General features: G+C 37.7%; 2 protein-coding genes across 3 annotated transcripts; both read left to right on the top strand.

Annotated features, from left to right (window-relative positions):
- The first annotated feature begins 190 nt into the window (after positions 1-190).
- On the top strand, positions 191-3,633 carry LOC140780302 (uncharacterized). Of its 2 annotated transcripts, none has more exons than XM_073125749.1 (7): positions 191-320; positions 795-988; positions 1,316-1,456; positions 1,614-1,722; positions 1,879-1,940; positions 2,574-2,677; positions 3,196-3,633. In XM_073125749.1, exons 2-7 carry the CDS (start codon positions 896-898, stop codon positions 3,296-3,298), a joined length of 612 nt encoding a protein of 203 aa, XP_072981850.1. In that variant the 5' UTR covers positions 191-320; positions 795-895; the 3' UTR covers positions 3,299-3,633. The 2 variants fall into 2 exon arrangements, with proteins under 2 accessions (XP_072981850.1, XP_072981858.1); XM_073125757.1 differs by having other exon boundaries at positions 192-320; positions 809-988.
- A 1,010-nt stretch (positions 3,634-4,643) lies between these two features.
- Positions 4,644-13,287, top strand: LOC140780621 (ubiquitin carboxyl-terminal hydrolase 17-like). Its single transcript, XM_073126287.1, has 11 exons — positions 4,644-5,386; positions 6,155-7,337; positions 7,444-7,532; positions 8,313-8,398; positions 8,501-8,663; positions 9,993-10,113; positions 10,234-10,391; positions 11,422-11,506; positions 11,647-11,856; positions 12,205-12,266; positions 12,351-13,287. The coding sequence occupies exons 1-11, from the start codon at positions 5,070-5,072 to the stop codon at positions 12,733-12,735; spliced, it is 2,859 nt and encodes a 952-aa protein (XP_072982388.1). The 5' UTR covers positions 4,644-5,069; the 3' UTR covers positions 12,736-13,287.
- Positions 13,288-14,782: the final 1,495 nt, after the last annotated feature.

Below are 14,782 nucleotides of genomic sequence, written 5' to 3'. Positions count from 1 at the left end.
TACAACTTTTATAATTTAAACCTTTGAATCATATGTTTTGCACCTCGTTTTCCCAATATTTGTAATTAGACCCCCGCATTTTAAGTTAAACTTAAGAGACACGAAAAAGTAGACCCCATTTTACGTTTTCTATAATTTAATACCGGTATAGGGTTTCAATTAAAAATGATTAAAGGACGGGGGTGCAAACCGCAATGAACACACAAAGCAGGGTGCGAAATGAAAAAGAATTCCCTAGTTTTCTAAGACGAGATGGAGCAAGCCATCGTCTACCTTGGATCCTTTTCCGTCTTATATTGCGTCTAATCCCAAGGTTCCTGGTAAAGGCTCGAATACTTATTCTTATTGTGTATGCCACTTTAAAGGCCCTGTTTAATCTATGTCTAAACCTAGCAGAAGCAAAAGAAATATTAGAAGAGAAAGCTCTAAGATCTCGAAAGGCCCCGTTTCGTTCGATGATTCATATTAGTGGAATAGGATCTCTCACTGTTTGGGTTCTCGAAGGCTATTTGTGGTGAATTTTTTCTATTTTTCCTCCGATTTGTCGGGGAGTACTTTGAACTCTTCTATGATTTCTCATTTGGATTGCAACCAGGATATGAGTAAAATTATAGTTTTAGAAATTCTAATGTGATCGGTAGTAGTATGATTCAATTTTTCTGTGTCTATCATATCATAGATTTGCAGTCAACTGAAGTGGTTTATGTACGAACCTTTCAATTATTCTTAGCTATAGTCTTTTTCACATGAAAAATTCAAATTATTAGTTCAAAACTAATTCATGACATTTGTAGGTTCTTTTGTGCAGGATATTCATGAGTTTAGGAAAGTATTAATTTTCTCGTGGAGATATCCTCTGAATTAAGAAAGCTTGAGGAACAAGAAGGTCGAAGAAATGTTCTCTTTGTTCTATGGACTCTGGAAGCATCTATTCAGCAAGACAGAGTTCCGTGTTCTTATTCTAGGAATCGACAAGGCTGGGAAAACTGTAATTCTTGCTATAATCTTCTCTTTGTTACTTAAAATTATATATTTTATCTTTTCTACTAGGATGGAACTTTTTATTTCGTAACATTTGTTGGGTAAGAACTAGCGAACTGCAAGGGTGACACCTTGAGTTGATTGGTTTCATTGACTTGTATCTCATAGCAAGGCTTTCAAATAAGCTTTCAGTTTCCTCTGTGCTCTTAAACATGTCCATTTTGAACATTGTGACTTTGCTGTCATTGTGACACTGAGCTTTATCACACTTCTTTAATGATTTACTTTCCATGTACGAGCTGTCCTGACATTGCTTGATATTTCATGAGTGCAGACTTTGCTAGAGAAGCTGAAGTCCTTTCATTCAAATTTGGAAGGGCTTCCACCTGATCGGATTGTTCCAACAGTCGGGCTTAACATTGGCCGCATTGAAGCATCAAATGCGAAACTAGTTTTTTGGGACTTGGGAGGTCAGGTATGGTTTGTTTAGTAAGTCGAGATCTCTACATTATTTTTGATATATGCAGCTGAGACATGATAAGTACTTCAGTGCTAATTGCATGGATGCTGTAGCATTGGGTATATTGTTGTATCCAAACATCAAATTACAATGCATTTACTTACTAATACAGATTGGTCTTCGTACAATTTGGGAGAAATATTATGAGGAAGCGCATGCTATAGTATATGTTATAGATGCCGCTTCGCCATCAACATTTGAAGATTCAAAGTCTGCATTGGGTTAGTTCACAGTTTTTCTGTATAGCACAGTAATGTCATGAAATTATCTTGGCCCTGTATTGCTGGTTGGTATGATTTTGGTATTCCACAACCTTTAGGCTCCAGAGTCACTTGATATTATAACTCCTTAATAGAAGCTCTAAAATGATTGTACAGAGAGAGTACTTCGCCATGAAGATTTACATGGGGCACCACTTCTCATATTGGCAAACAAGCAGGTTAGAGCTTATCCTTTTTCTTACCAAGTGAGATTATGTGTAATTGTCATGATCCTCTGTATAGGATATTACCTACTTATCTTAATTTTCTGTTGTAAAACTTTAATTTCTACAGAATTTACTACAGCAATAGATGTTTTAGATTTTCCCTACTTTAGTCTACTTCTCTATTTTGTATAACACAAAATCCCAGATATAGTTGGAGGTGACCAAGTAGCATATTTTGCGAAGGGAAAAGAAGATAGAAATAGAGATGTATCACTGTGGTGATCACTTTCATCCATGAAACCAATGTGTTTGATCATGGATGGTTAAGTGTTGAAGGAAATAATCTAATGCATTGCCTACAGATATGTCATCATTCGGGGCACATTTGTCATCATTCAAGCTCATTGAACTTATTCTGAATCTATTGGACATATAACCTTCCAGTTCAGACCTCTTTCTTGAAAAAACATGAAAAAGAATTGGTTATGTCAAAAACAAAATTTTCTCTTTGCTTATATTGCTTATACTAAGAATGAAAGTAAACATGGTGATAACTTATGAATGAGAATTGAAGATGCAAACATAATATAAGCACACTGATGTTTCCCTTCTTTAGCAACAATCTTTTCTTGAGTGCTTCAACAGGATCTACCTGGAGCTGTGTCGGCTGAAGAATTGGCTCGATACTTGGATCTGAAAAAGTTAAATGAGAGGCTATACATGTTTGAAGCTGTATCTGCATATGATGGGTGAGTAAAGCAACCTCAGTTCCTTTAATTTTCTGCTTAGCCAAAACTTGACTTGTGAAACATGTGGTTACATGATATGCACAGCAACCATGGGAACTTTATTATATTTCTGGATTTCTTTTTTCATGGGAACTGTTAAAATAGAATTAAAAAGGCAGTTAGATGTATTCTCATGCCTCTATGCTCTATCTTTATGATATCATCTTTGTAGGAGAATATGGTGAGTCTGCAATCTGCATGTAGAGTAGGACACAATACTAAGATATCCAGAATATGGTAAATCGCCATCTAAAAGGAAAATATTCCTGGATGTTGGCGTTTGTTGGAGAATCAATTTCTAGTCAATAACATGTTATCAGATTATTTGTTTATTAACAGCATTCCTAGTACAGATTTATGGCTGGGCAAGTTCATTCAGATAATTCTGAGATGATGCTCTAATTTCGTAAGAATTTGATCTTTGTTCTATGTCATTCACGATGTCTGATCAAACGATTACCTCAACTACTTATATGCAGGATGGGAATTACATCTTCTGTTGACTGGTTAGTTGATGTGATGGAAAGAACTAAACGCACGGAAATTTTGAGAATACGCGCAGGTGCAGCTGGTCGTATTTAAGATTTTCTTCTTTCTACTTGACATTAAAGACCTTCCAGAACAAAGCAGTTAATGCAGAAGATCTTTGGCTGCTAAATAAGGTCTCATGCCGCATTATTCGTAATCCTAGCTGATCACATCAAAACGGTGTGATATGACTTGTTTCATCTTGCTGGGCCTGATGCTAAATCATCTTCTGCAGTCTAGTTCTTTGATGATCATGTTATAGTTCAACTGATTCCAGTCCAGAAGTCCTATAGTATCAAATACATTATATACCAATCCAGAAGGAGAACTCCCTATGTTCCCAAAATTTATAAAAGGAATGAAATTACTAGTTGTTTATTGGAGCATAATTTTTCGCAAGTTAGTGATTTACCTGATGCCTCTGGGATACGAGCCAAAAAAATAAAATAAAACACTCATACAAGCACAATCTCGTAGGCTTCTTTTTGTTTGTTATCAAATTTACTTCACGACTTCGTAGAGCAAATACGAACGTTAGAAGATTCCAGAAGTACTATCCCTATCCCATCAACTTCTCAGAAATCTACATCACTTCTTCTATCATATAAACCTCTCATTTTTTTTTCCAGTTCTTGAGAAGAAGTGGCGACTAAATCCCAATTAAACTTTCACTAGGACCATGACACGAAGATCGTGACGGCCACTTCCCTGCAATTAGAAAGCATTGATCTCTATCTTCTAATCAAGTTTTACATCCACGAATCATGCCCACACGTTCCGGTGAGCCACAAACATGCATCCAACTAATCTATCCAGGCACGTATTCCTATCTGCTTCACCAGGTCAACGTCACGTGCCCGGCACGTCGTTGACGCCAAGTGGCTCTTAAGTGCGATCGCTTTTATTCCCCCTCTCGACTAATCCGACGGCTTAGAATGGTTGACATCGGAGGAATAGACGCATTAGATCCTACCGAATAATCCATCATTGGGCACTCCGCGGGCCCCGCTTCGGCTTTTAACGTCATCCACGGGCCGAGCCACATTAGTCAAGATTGTTGACGTAATGCGGATTTAATTACTAGAATATAATGGGCAGAATAAGACTTCATTGGGCCGGGCCCCACCAGACGGTCAATTTCTAAGTTGACGCAGCAGTGACAGCGTCGCGTAGGTTCGCCAACGCCGTTAAATTACAGGCAGTGATTTGAGAAAAATAGAGAGAAGATTTTTCGCAATATGACTAAAATTTAGATAGTAATTTGCAAACAACCCAGCATATATTATATATATATTCTTTAATTTCCGAAGGACGAAGTACTAAACTCCAATCACGTGGGAAGCACGTGACAATCGGGTCTTGACGTCCGTTTCTTCTCTGTATCTCTTTCTTTTCACACACACACACCCCGCTCTCCCACTCTTCACTCCTTCCTACATCCTTCGCCCTCCTGGATCAAAAATAACTTTGTCCCCGTCCGAAACCCCCCTCATCATTACGCTATTCTAAGATTCCCCCCACCCAATCGCAGCCCAAGCATCAAGAAATCCAACCCAATCATCCAATTATTCCTCTCTCTCTCTCTCTCTCTCTCTCACATAAATCACCAAATTATTTCTTCCTTTATCCTCCCCGATCGATCCCTTTCCGTAGCCCTACTCCGGCATCATGACCTCATCACCCATCTCTGGTATTCTTACCGCTTCAAGCAGACAACCCTAGCATCTCCGCTTTCCTCTGTCTCTCTCGATTGCATTTGGATACCTGCAAATCTATGTTTAGATCTAGGAGGAAGACGGCGGAGCACCGGATTGGCGCCGGTTAGATGCCCCACCGGGGTAATCTAGGGTTTCTCGACGGCGGCGCCGCCTTGCCGGTAATCCTCTTCGTCTGCCCACTCATCCTCCTCCTCCTCGCCAGCGGCGTAGTGCGCCGGAGATGGCGGCTAGCGGCGGCGAGGAGGGAGGAGGTGATGCGGCTCGCGGCACTCGCGGCGGAGGAGGCGGATGCCGCCCGGGCGGAGGAGGAGGCCGCTGCAGTTACCTATGCCGCAATTTCCCTAGGTCAGCGGCTGACGCAGTGTGCGTTTTGCTTTAGCCCCACGACTACGAGGTGCTCGCGATGCAAGGCAGTAAGATATTGGTGAGTGGTAGTTTGATTTTTTTTTTCTTGTGTTATTTTTTGTCGTAATCAGGGGGTTTGATTATGGTTGTGTAGAATTACCTGTGGCTTTGTTGATTCTTAGTAACTTTTGCATTAAAGTTGGCGAATTCTGGTTTGGAATTTGGATTTTTGTGGAAACTAAAATAGGCAGCTTTTAGGTTTCTTCTTTCGGTTCTCTAATCTCAATCAGAGTACATTTCCATTTGTTCTAGTAAGCTGTTTGTTTTATTCTATGTTCGTGTTTGTTTGGGTTCAAAGAAGCAGGAGATCAAAGCTAATAAGGTTTTCTTGTTGGGGAATTGGAAGCGACTGAATAGTCGAATAGCTTGTGTTTGCATCAAATCTTTTATGTGAAACATATCATTTAAAATAAATTCAAGCAGCGTGAAGGATCAAAAGGAACTAGCACTTCTTTGTTCATCAAATTCTCTAATTGATACTCAAATAGAGACTTCTGATGATAATGATCTAAGAATACTACGATCAGCCTTTTATACCAAAGAGTAGGATTACAACAATAGTGCTCTTTCTATGTAAGTGGTGGAATTATAACATGCCCTAATCAGTTAGAAATTCTTCTTAGTGGAGTATCTATAGTTTGCATACCAGTTTGCTTCGTTTTATGTGAATTTACTTGGAGTGCAATGGGAAAATATGCATAGCAGATATATATGCTATGCCATGTTCTTGTATGCTTTCTATATGTACAACTGATGATGTTGAATATCTTCTCCTTGAGTATTGAAGCTCTAGGAAATGCCAGGTAACTCATTGGAGACAAGGCCATAAGGAAGATTGTCACCCCCCTCAAATTGATGATCACAGTTTACAACAATTACAGTCAACAGACTTGAAACAAATGCAAGCTGAACTATCTAATTTATGCAACCGGAGTTTAAATTATGAAGGAGAATTACAGAAGAAGCAAGTCAAGACATCCTTTGAGAGATCATATTCCCAATCCAACTTCTCGTCGGACTGTTTGAATGAGGATGACTTTTTGGGGACATCAGGAACAGAGAGTACTGATTCATCCACCAACTTATCAACGTCTAGTAGCTTTACTGTCTCTGGAGAAGCATCTGATGATGCTTCTGCTTGTGAGGATGAGAAGGTGCTTCATGATGCCAGAATGGGCAAATCTTCCTCTGGAATGGAAGTTCATGCTACCAGGGTAGACCTTAAGGAAGTTCCACCGTGTAAATCTTTTAATGTCACATCATCTGTGGATAACTTTAGTCGCAAAAGTAAGCAGAATGATTCCTCTGGTAGATCTAGGACATTTGATTCTGAGGTAGATGCCCCATTTCCCTCAAAGTTTGCTACTTCTGATGATCGTACTGACAGAAAGACTTCTGAATATGCTGGTGGATGTCAGGATGCAGACATCGATACAGTTGTGCCTCAAATTGCTCACAGCAATAATTCTGTTGATTCCCAATTTAGTCGAGACAGTTACTACAATCAATCAGATGACAAATCACATTTTGGTATCTCCTCAAAGTGGACTAATCGTGCGGTATCTCCAGAAACAAGATCCAGAAAATTCTCTTACAACTCGGTTTTGTCAGATAGTACTCGGCCTAATAGTACAGGGTTGGCAGCTATGGGATATAATAAAACAGGTGCTGCTAGTGGGAGAAGCAACGACATACCGTTTGTACATTCTAAGAAGCTTAAATCTTTAGCATCTGCTTCTTATGCTAATCGTGCATCTTCTATTGGTGGACGCCACTCTGTATTGCGTGATACATCTTCAAAGATTGACAATCCTTCTGGCACTCCAAGACTGTCCGAGACTATGAGTTTGGAAAAAAATGACTCAAATAATTCTAAAATATCACTTAGAACAGTTATTCAACAATTAAAACCTTCAAAAATCTCAAGGTTTTATTCATCTAGTTTGGAAGATGATGCATCCAAATACAAGGTGTGTTGGTACTTGGTACTTCTCCATAGGACGCTATGCAATATAGTTTCTTGTTAGGAATTTAGTTATACTGATAAATTTTTTTCCTCTTTTTTTTTACCTTCAGATGCTTTTCCCATACGATTTCTTTGCTAAACTGTACAAGTATGACTTAGCGGAGATGCGCCCTTCTGGTCTTACCAACTGTGGCAATAGGTAAAACCGTAATAGGTATCTTTCCAATAAAAATATTACTAGCTAGTAAAGAGGCTAGCTCTTGGTATGCCATTTTGATCCCAGTAACACGTCTTCTACTTAAGTTATTCAAGTTTAACTATTTTTGTATCAATATGTATGTTAGTCAAGGAAAATATTTTGTACATTAATTATATACTTATACAAAATTTCTCATGTGAAATGACATGCATATATATGTATTGTTAGTTAGCTAGATTGATAGACAAATGTATCACCTAATGCTTTAGTTTGCATACAATCATCATTGTAAAAGTAGTGTAGTAGTTCAATGACTTATGGGGATATAATAGAAGTATAGCACTTCTACACAAATGTCATTTGACATTTGATCCTCTTTTTCTTTCATTGGACTGACTATGACACTTGATAACTCTTTCATCTTGTAAGGGCCAATATGCTCATGCTCAGACATTTCAAATGTTTGAGGACCACATTTTGATGGTCTATCATTTTTTACCCCCAATATTTATGTTTTCATTCAAAAACTTCTGTAATAGTCATGAATATGCTAAAACTGTATTTATTTCTTGCTACGATATTGTAAATCTGAGATAGTTGGAAACCCAGCATCTCTAGAAATTAAATCATGCTCATGGAAAAGGGAAACCATATGGAGTTTGGATATTTAGATGGTATTACATATGCAATAGTTTAATATCTTTTTGCTGACTTCCAAATTCCAATCAGATGATTAAATGATTGATACCCTTTCTAATATGTATCTTTGGTTTACTGCAGCTGTTATGCAAATGCTGTGCTCCAGTGCTTGGCATTTACACGGCCACTTACTGCTTATCTTCTTCAAGGACTTCATTCAACAACATGCATGTTTTTCTCCATTTATTTTGGTTTTTTCCACTTCTGTTAGTTTTTTTGCAATAAGAATGTACCCTTACATTATTGAACTTTTCTTTTATTGTTTATAGGCCCAAAAGGAGAATGGTGTTTCACATGTGAACTTGAAAGTCTAGTTAGGCAGGCAAAACAGGGGTACTCTCCCTTGTCTACTATCAGTATACTCTCTCATATACATGATATCGGAAGCCATCTTGGTCATGGGAGAGAAGAAGATGCACATGAATTTCTGAGGTAAGTTAAGCATCAAATTTGTGGTATAAAACATTTAAAAAATGTTGAGACGACTTGCAGGAAACTCTGGTAAACAGTTTGTTGTATTCAATAAATATTGGCAAGTCAAAAATATGTTTGACCATTTAGTATAAAGTTAAAGCTTAGATAATGGACATAATTTGTTGATTGACATAACCTCAATATAAAGGAAACTATGGAAGAAATCATTTATTTATAAGTTTTAAAGCGACAAAAATCTGTGTTAAGAGAGCTTCTTTGTAATATGTCCAAAATAATTATAGGTTAGAGATATTACTATTCTGTGGAGCGCGAGGAACATGTTCTGCTCAAACTTGAATTACTTCAGGATTTAGTACTTTTTCTTTTGTCTTAATCATCTGCTATCTACAGTGCCAGGGAACCACTTTATTAATAAATATTTAGGATAAGGTTCTTTGAAGCTCAGGGATGCAAATGAGTTGGGGTAATCACAAACTGCTTGGGCTTGGCTTGTAATTTACTCCTATGAGCTTTGTTGCTTGTAAAGCAAGTTCAGTTTAGCATTGGCAGGTCACAACGAGCTGCATTTGAATATGACATTAGCAGGGTATACGATATTCTTCTGTTGCGTTGTTAAAAGTGGCTCCTGAGCTGAGCCTGAAAATAATCAAATATGTGTTGTGGGTGGCTACAATATATGGGATTGACTGCTTGAGCTTGATATCCTAAGAACTGTGGCAGGTATACCGAGTAAGTCAAGTAGCCCGAACTTGGGTTTGCTCAATGAGACCTATCTATTTCATATCACATGTGTCCAAGCAGAAAAAGAATGCTTGCATATGTGTTTGTTGACTAGCTTGAGGCCCCAATGGGACTACCCTTATGCCAGTTTCACTCATACATGGCATAGATATCTGCATACCTATGGGTGCCCGTATGGATCAATTTATGACTCTAATAACAGTTTACCACATGGATGGGTAGGATCATTAGACTCAATATACTGACTATCACTATTCTACTGAAGGTTGTTTCCTATACTTCAACAAAGTTAAAGGAACCCTTGTCATAAGAACTCTTCCAATTCTCTAAAATAGAGAATTAGGCTCTTTAACCTTACACCAACCTATGAACCTGCAAGAGAAGTTCCTTGATTTGTTCTTCATTATTTGTATCATAAGTTCTTTGGCTTGTACTATATTGTTTAAGATTAAGATTGTTCAGTTAAATCAAGTACTCAAATATACATAGTTCATTTGATGATGATGAAGATAATCAATAGTTCAATACTGTTAGCTAGTTTGGTTGCCCTATCCTGACCATTCATTGTGATCTATATCTTGACAGGTATGCAATTGATGTGATGCAATCTGTGTGCCTTAAGGAAGCTGGAGCATATGCAGTTGGCAAAATAACTGAAGAAACTACTCTTATACAGTTAACATTTGGTGGTTACCTTCGATCAAAGGTATGTCAAAAATCTGCCTGATTACTGATTTTCTCGTGCTGTTAATCTATAAGCTGTACTGAGTTTCTTTTCAGCTCTTCTGGGAAGGAATATTAAATGGTTCATGATTGGTAAATACAGATAAGGTGCATGAGATGCCAGGGAAAATCAGAGAGAAATGAGAGGATGATGGATCTTACTGTAGAAATACATGGGGATATCAGAACACTTGAAGAAGCTCTTAAACAATTTACAACTACTGAAATTTTGGAGGGCGAGAACAAGTACCATTGCAGTAGGTTGGTTGCTTTATCCCTTTCCTTCTGGAAGTCATTATACACTTTTTTCAATACCTTTGTACGGAGTATATTTGCCGCTTTTGTTGGGATGTCATAGAATTGCAGCTAGAAATAAGGTTGCTTATCTTCATGTTCTTCATGTTTCTAGTTTTAATATGAAGCATTAGTTTGGTTATATTTGCTACAACCTGCTAGATTAACTATTTAATTCTATTGAAACATTAGTAAGCTTTTCTTTTTTGAATAAATTTGCCCAAAAGCTTCAAGGAGGTTGTATATACTACTGTTGGTAATCTGTTGGTAATGTCATGTATATTTGTCATTTTTCACTGAAATGGTAAGAATATGGGCATTTGCAGTGCAAAGAGCTGGTTAGAGCTCTTTTGACTGGATGAGTGGAGTGATCCTCTTTTAAGTTTGAGTTGTGTTTTAGAGTATGGAGTTCAAATATTATTATAGTGTACTCGTTTTGTATATTGACAATGGCAAACCATTACTTCATACTTTTGAGTATTATAGAGGTGTTGAATGGCTAGTTCCCATAATAACAATGAGCTTTTAATTAATGGTTTTTTTTTCATTTAGCTATTTCCCCATGTTGATCTATCTTGGGGTCATGTCCTTATTCAGTGAAAAATTGTACTCGTTATATACTTTCTCTTTCTGTGCTAGTCCCTTTGGGTCCTCATTCCATGTGGCGTGTTTCATCTAAATAAACGATTTCCTATTGGTACTTGGCATTCCTATCCTATATAAGTCCACCTACTGCTGGATATCAAATTTCTCGCCTTTTTCTTTAAACACTAGATTACTGGAGCGCATCAGTACATGGCGAGTTTACACACCCATATACTATGCAATTTACATTTTTTTTCCTTTTTGGAAATGACACTTCCACCTTTTGGTTAGTGAACAGTACATGTCTCCATCTTCTTGATCAGCTGAACTAGAATATGTGTTCACTTTTAAGTAAACTTGTGCATTATTATATCTTCCTGACAATCTATTATTGTTTCCCATTCCATGTCAGATGCAAATCATATGAGCGCGCAAAGAAGAAATTGACAGTATTGGATGCCCCTAATATTCTTACAATTGTCTTGAAACGTTTTCAGGTAATTTTGCCTAAGCCGTGAAATTATGCTCCCGACCTAGACATTGAGTTGGTTTCTTTTTACCTTTTGTTTAGTGATTTAGTCTAAAATGACTGTACTCTGTTATTCAGATTTAACAAGTACTACATTATTTTCTGTAGTTTGGTAAATATGGCAAACTCAACAAAGCAGTCCGGTTCCCTGAGTATTTGGATTTAGCTCCTTACATGAGTGGAACAGATGATAAATCCCTGTACAGGCTTTATGCGGTTGTCGTACATCTGGATGTACTGAATGCCTCCTTTTCTGGTCACTATATATGTTACGTATCAAGCACTCTGGGAAAATGGTACAAGGCTGATGACAGCAAGGTGTGTAATCATCACCACCTCTCTTGGTCCTTAAATCTGTTATCTTATACTCATATAAGATACTGTTGTCAAGCACTTTGGAAAAGTTTTCCTATCCTAAGTGGATGTTTAACTATCTTAACTACCTTAACTACTAAGTTGGGTGGTGATCGTTGACATGTCGGCATTTTCAGATTGCATAACGTGATAAAATTGTCTTCTGATTATCATAGTTGCTTAATTTCTAATTTCTGTTTGTTTCCTATTCTTGCACATAAGTTGCACATCACAGTTCTGTTCATTAGATATCAGTAATAAAAGACAGAAACTAGTAAATTAGCTGAATGCATATGTTGATTTTTTATGCAGGTAAAACCTGTGGAGCTCGAAAAGGTCTTGTCACAAAATGCTTACATGCTATTATATGCAAGGTAGCATCTAGTGGACCAAGCCTGATTTTCTTTGAGAGTAATTTCTATTGGGCTGATTAATATGCAAGAATATTTCTTTGTTAGGTGCACCCCTCGGGCCCCAAGTGTGATAAGAAATGCAACACCCCTATGCCAACTGAAGGAGAACAGCAGGTGGAAGGAAGAAGCTAATGCTGGTGCAGATGCAGATGCAGAGAAAGCAAGATCACATCCCAGGATCTTATGCTGGAACTCCGCTAGATGCCCTACAAGCCAAGTCCAACTACGTTTGCCCACCAGTCATTCATTCAGCTATGAACCGTCAAATATTTTCAAGGAGAGATTTGAACTTCCTAGAACAGATTCTTCTAGTGACAACTCTTCCCTTTTCAGCTACTCAGATGAGGGTTCCTGGAGCACCGAGAGCACCAGAAACTCTACTAGCACTGAGGAGTACTCTGAATACATATTTGGCGGGACAGGATCTTGATAATTTGAGAAGCTTTGTGAGGTTCTCTGAAAAATCTAACGGTTCACTTGTGATTCCTGTGAACTAAGAGATCTTTCTCCAAGATGGGAACAAGCAAAGAAGCTCAGAGCTTGGTATTATTGGCCTCGGATTGTTGTTGCTGGAGACATGAAGATGAGGTGGCGGTGTTTGACAGGATCTGGAGCAAGAACAGCGAGGGCAAACTCATGGAGTGATGACTTTCCAGTCATTTTGTAAGTTCACTCATCTAATCTGTTGAGGCAACTATCAGGAAAATATAGTAGACTGACCTGGTTAACCCATTTGAGGTGATGGCCAACATGTAATGAGTTGTAGAGACGAACAGCTCAAACGTTTTATTGGTATGTTTGGGTTGTATAGTGGAAATAAGGATAGGCTGTATAGATGTAGTATGCTGTTGCTTCAATGGAGAAGGAAAATAGAAAACCTATGAAGAAAGAATAAATTATTCTTCCAGCCTCTGCTTGTTATCAGGTGATGTAGCCTTAATTGAGGGTGAACTATGTGCATATATGTAACCTTTTTTTCTCAGTTGAGCCTCATGGTTCCATGCGGTATAAAAGAAGCCAGATGATTTGCTCCCAGTTTCTGGAGTATTGCAGTACGCAGAAAAGATATTAATAGTCGTAGTATCTGAGAACATGAAATCACATAAGTGACTCAAATATTGAACAAAGTCTAACGCTGATGTGCATGGAAATTTCAAGCAACCGAGCCGACCACACATTAGAGCTAACACAGATAACTAAATAAAATGTAACCTGCAGGGAAGATGAGAAATCCATACCAGCAGTTCCTGATCCCAGGATTCTCTGTACTTCCACAACACAGAGGAGAACCAAGTTATAAGACAGCAATGCTCTTAGAAAACATACATAAGATGACACTAATATTTTTCCACTGTGTAAACAATCAGATGCAACTGAAATGTTATAAAGTACGCATAATATGTATGATGACATAGTAACGAAAAGGACTTAATAGTTAATACCATGCTATCATGGGAAGGCACTAACTCATCTTAAGCGATGATGGTGCTGTTTAGCATTTTACCAGATCAGGATATAGTTCAACGCAGCAGATGCAGATGGAACTCCCTGAAATCATCATTCATGACTAGCAAACCCCTACTGATGATAACCATGGTTAATATAATGAAGTAAATGATTATAATAGCTGTAACAAGTACAAGTAATTCCAAAATAAATAAGTTTTTGTTGAAAAAGAAGGTAGATATAAAAAAGCATCCTTTAACTTCACTAATTGCACGAACATCTCTCAATTGCAAGTTGTGCCTTGAACTTTTTCATTAAAGATACTCAAACCAGTGAGAAAAATCAGAAGAAACACTTACTTGATATGTAGAACAAAACATATGTAATAATATAGAAGAAAAACTAAGAATTTTTATCCAAACCCCAACAATTAGTAGAAAAAGAAGCAGGAAGAATTTATCAGGTCTAACAAGTACTAATGAGCAATTATACAGAGCAAAAAAATAAGAATCCCCAAGCACATTTCTTCACACCTTTATTTCTTGAATCCCCTAACGAGTCCTTCTTCTCTGGAATTAAACTATATTTCTTGAATCCCTTCTTACATAAAACTGAATCCTTACCACCTAAACTCTTATCATTTATCTGCATTAGTGCAGCTACTAGTGCCTCTCCTAATATAGTCATTCAGGTTCCCAAGTTATTGAGAGTCCTCCTTTATATATAAAGAGTCATCTTTATTAATTATGATATTCTTGACCAAGACAACTCCCAAATTTTAACATTCAGTCAAAAGTATGCACGTCTAATGTAGCATCAGTTTTGTGTGTGTGTGTATGCCACACATATAGATGCACTCTTTCAAAATATACACAATCAGTTTTTCACAATAACAAGACCCACTGCCTTATCGAATTGCTTCCCTATATATCTTCGGACCAAGCATCCACTAAATTGGCTTGGCATGTGATGATACCATATCAATCCAAGAGCACCTCTCCACTTTCCTCCAGCAAGCTCCAAGTACCAGC

The sequence above is a fragment of the Typha latifolia genome, chromosome 1, assembly GCF_019914945.1.
Source record: "Typha latifolia isolate L0001 chromosome 1, TyphaL0001v2, whole genome shotgun sequence".
Classification (NCBI taxonomy): domain Eukaryota; kingdom Viridiplantae; phylum Streptophyta; class Magnoliopsida; order Poales; family Typhaceae; genus Typha; species Typha latifolia.
The sequence above is the reverse complement of the archived record's forward strand: the minus strand, read 5'-3'. Positions and strand labels throughout refer to the sequence as shown.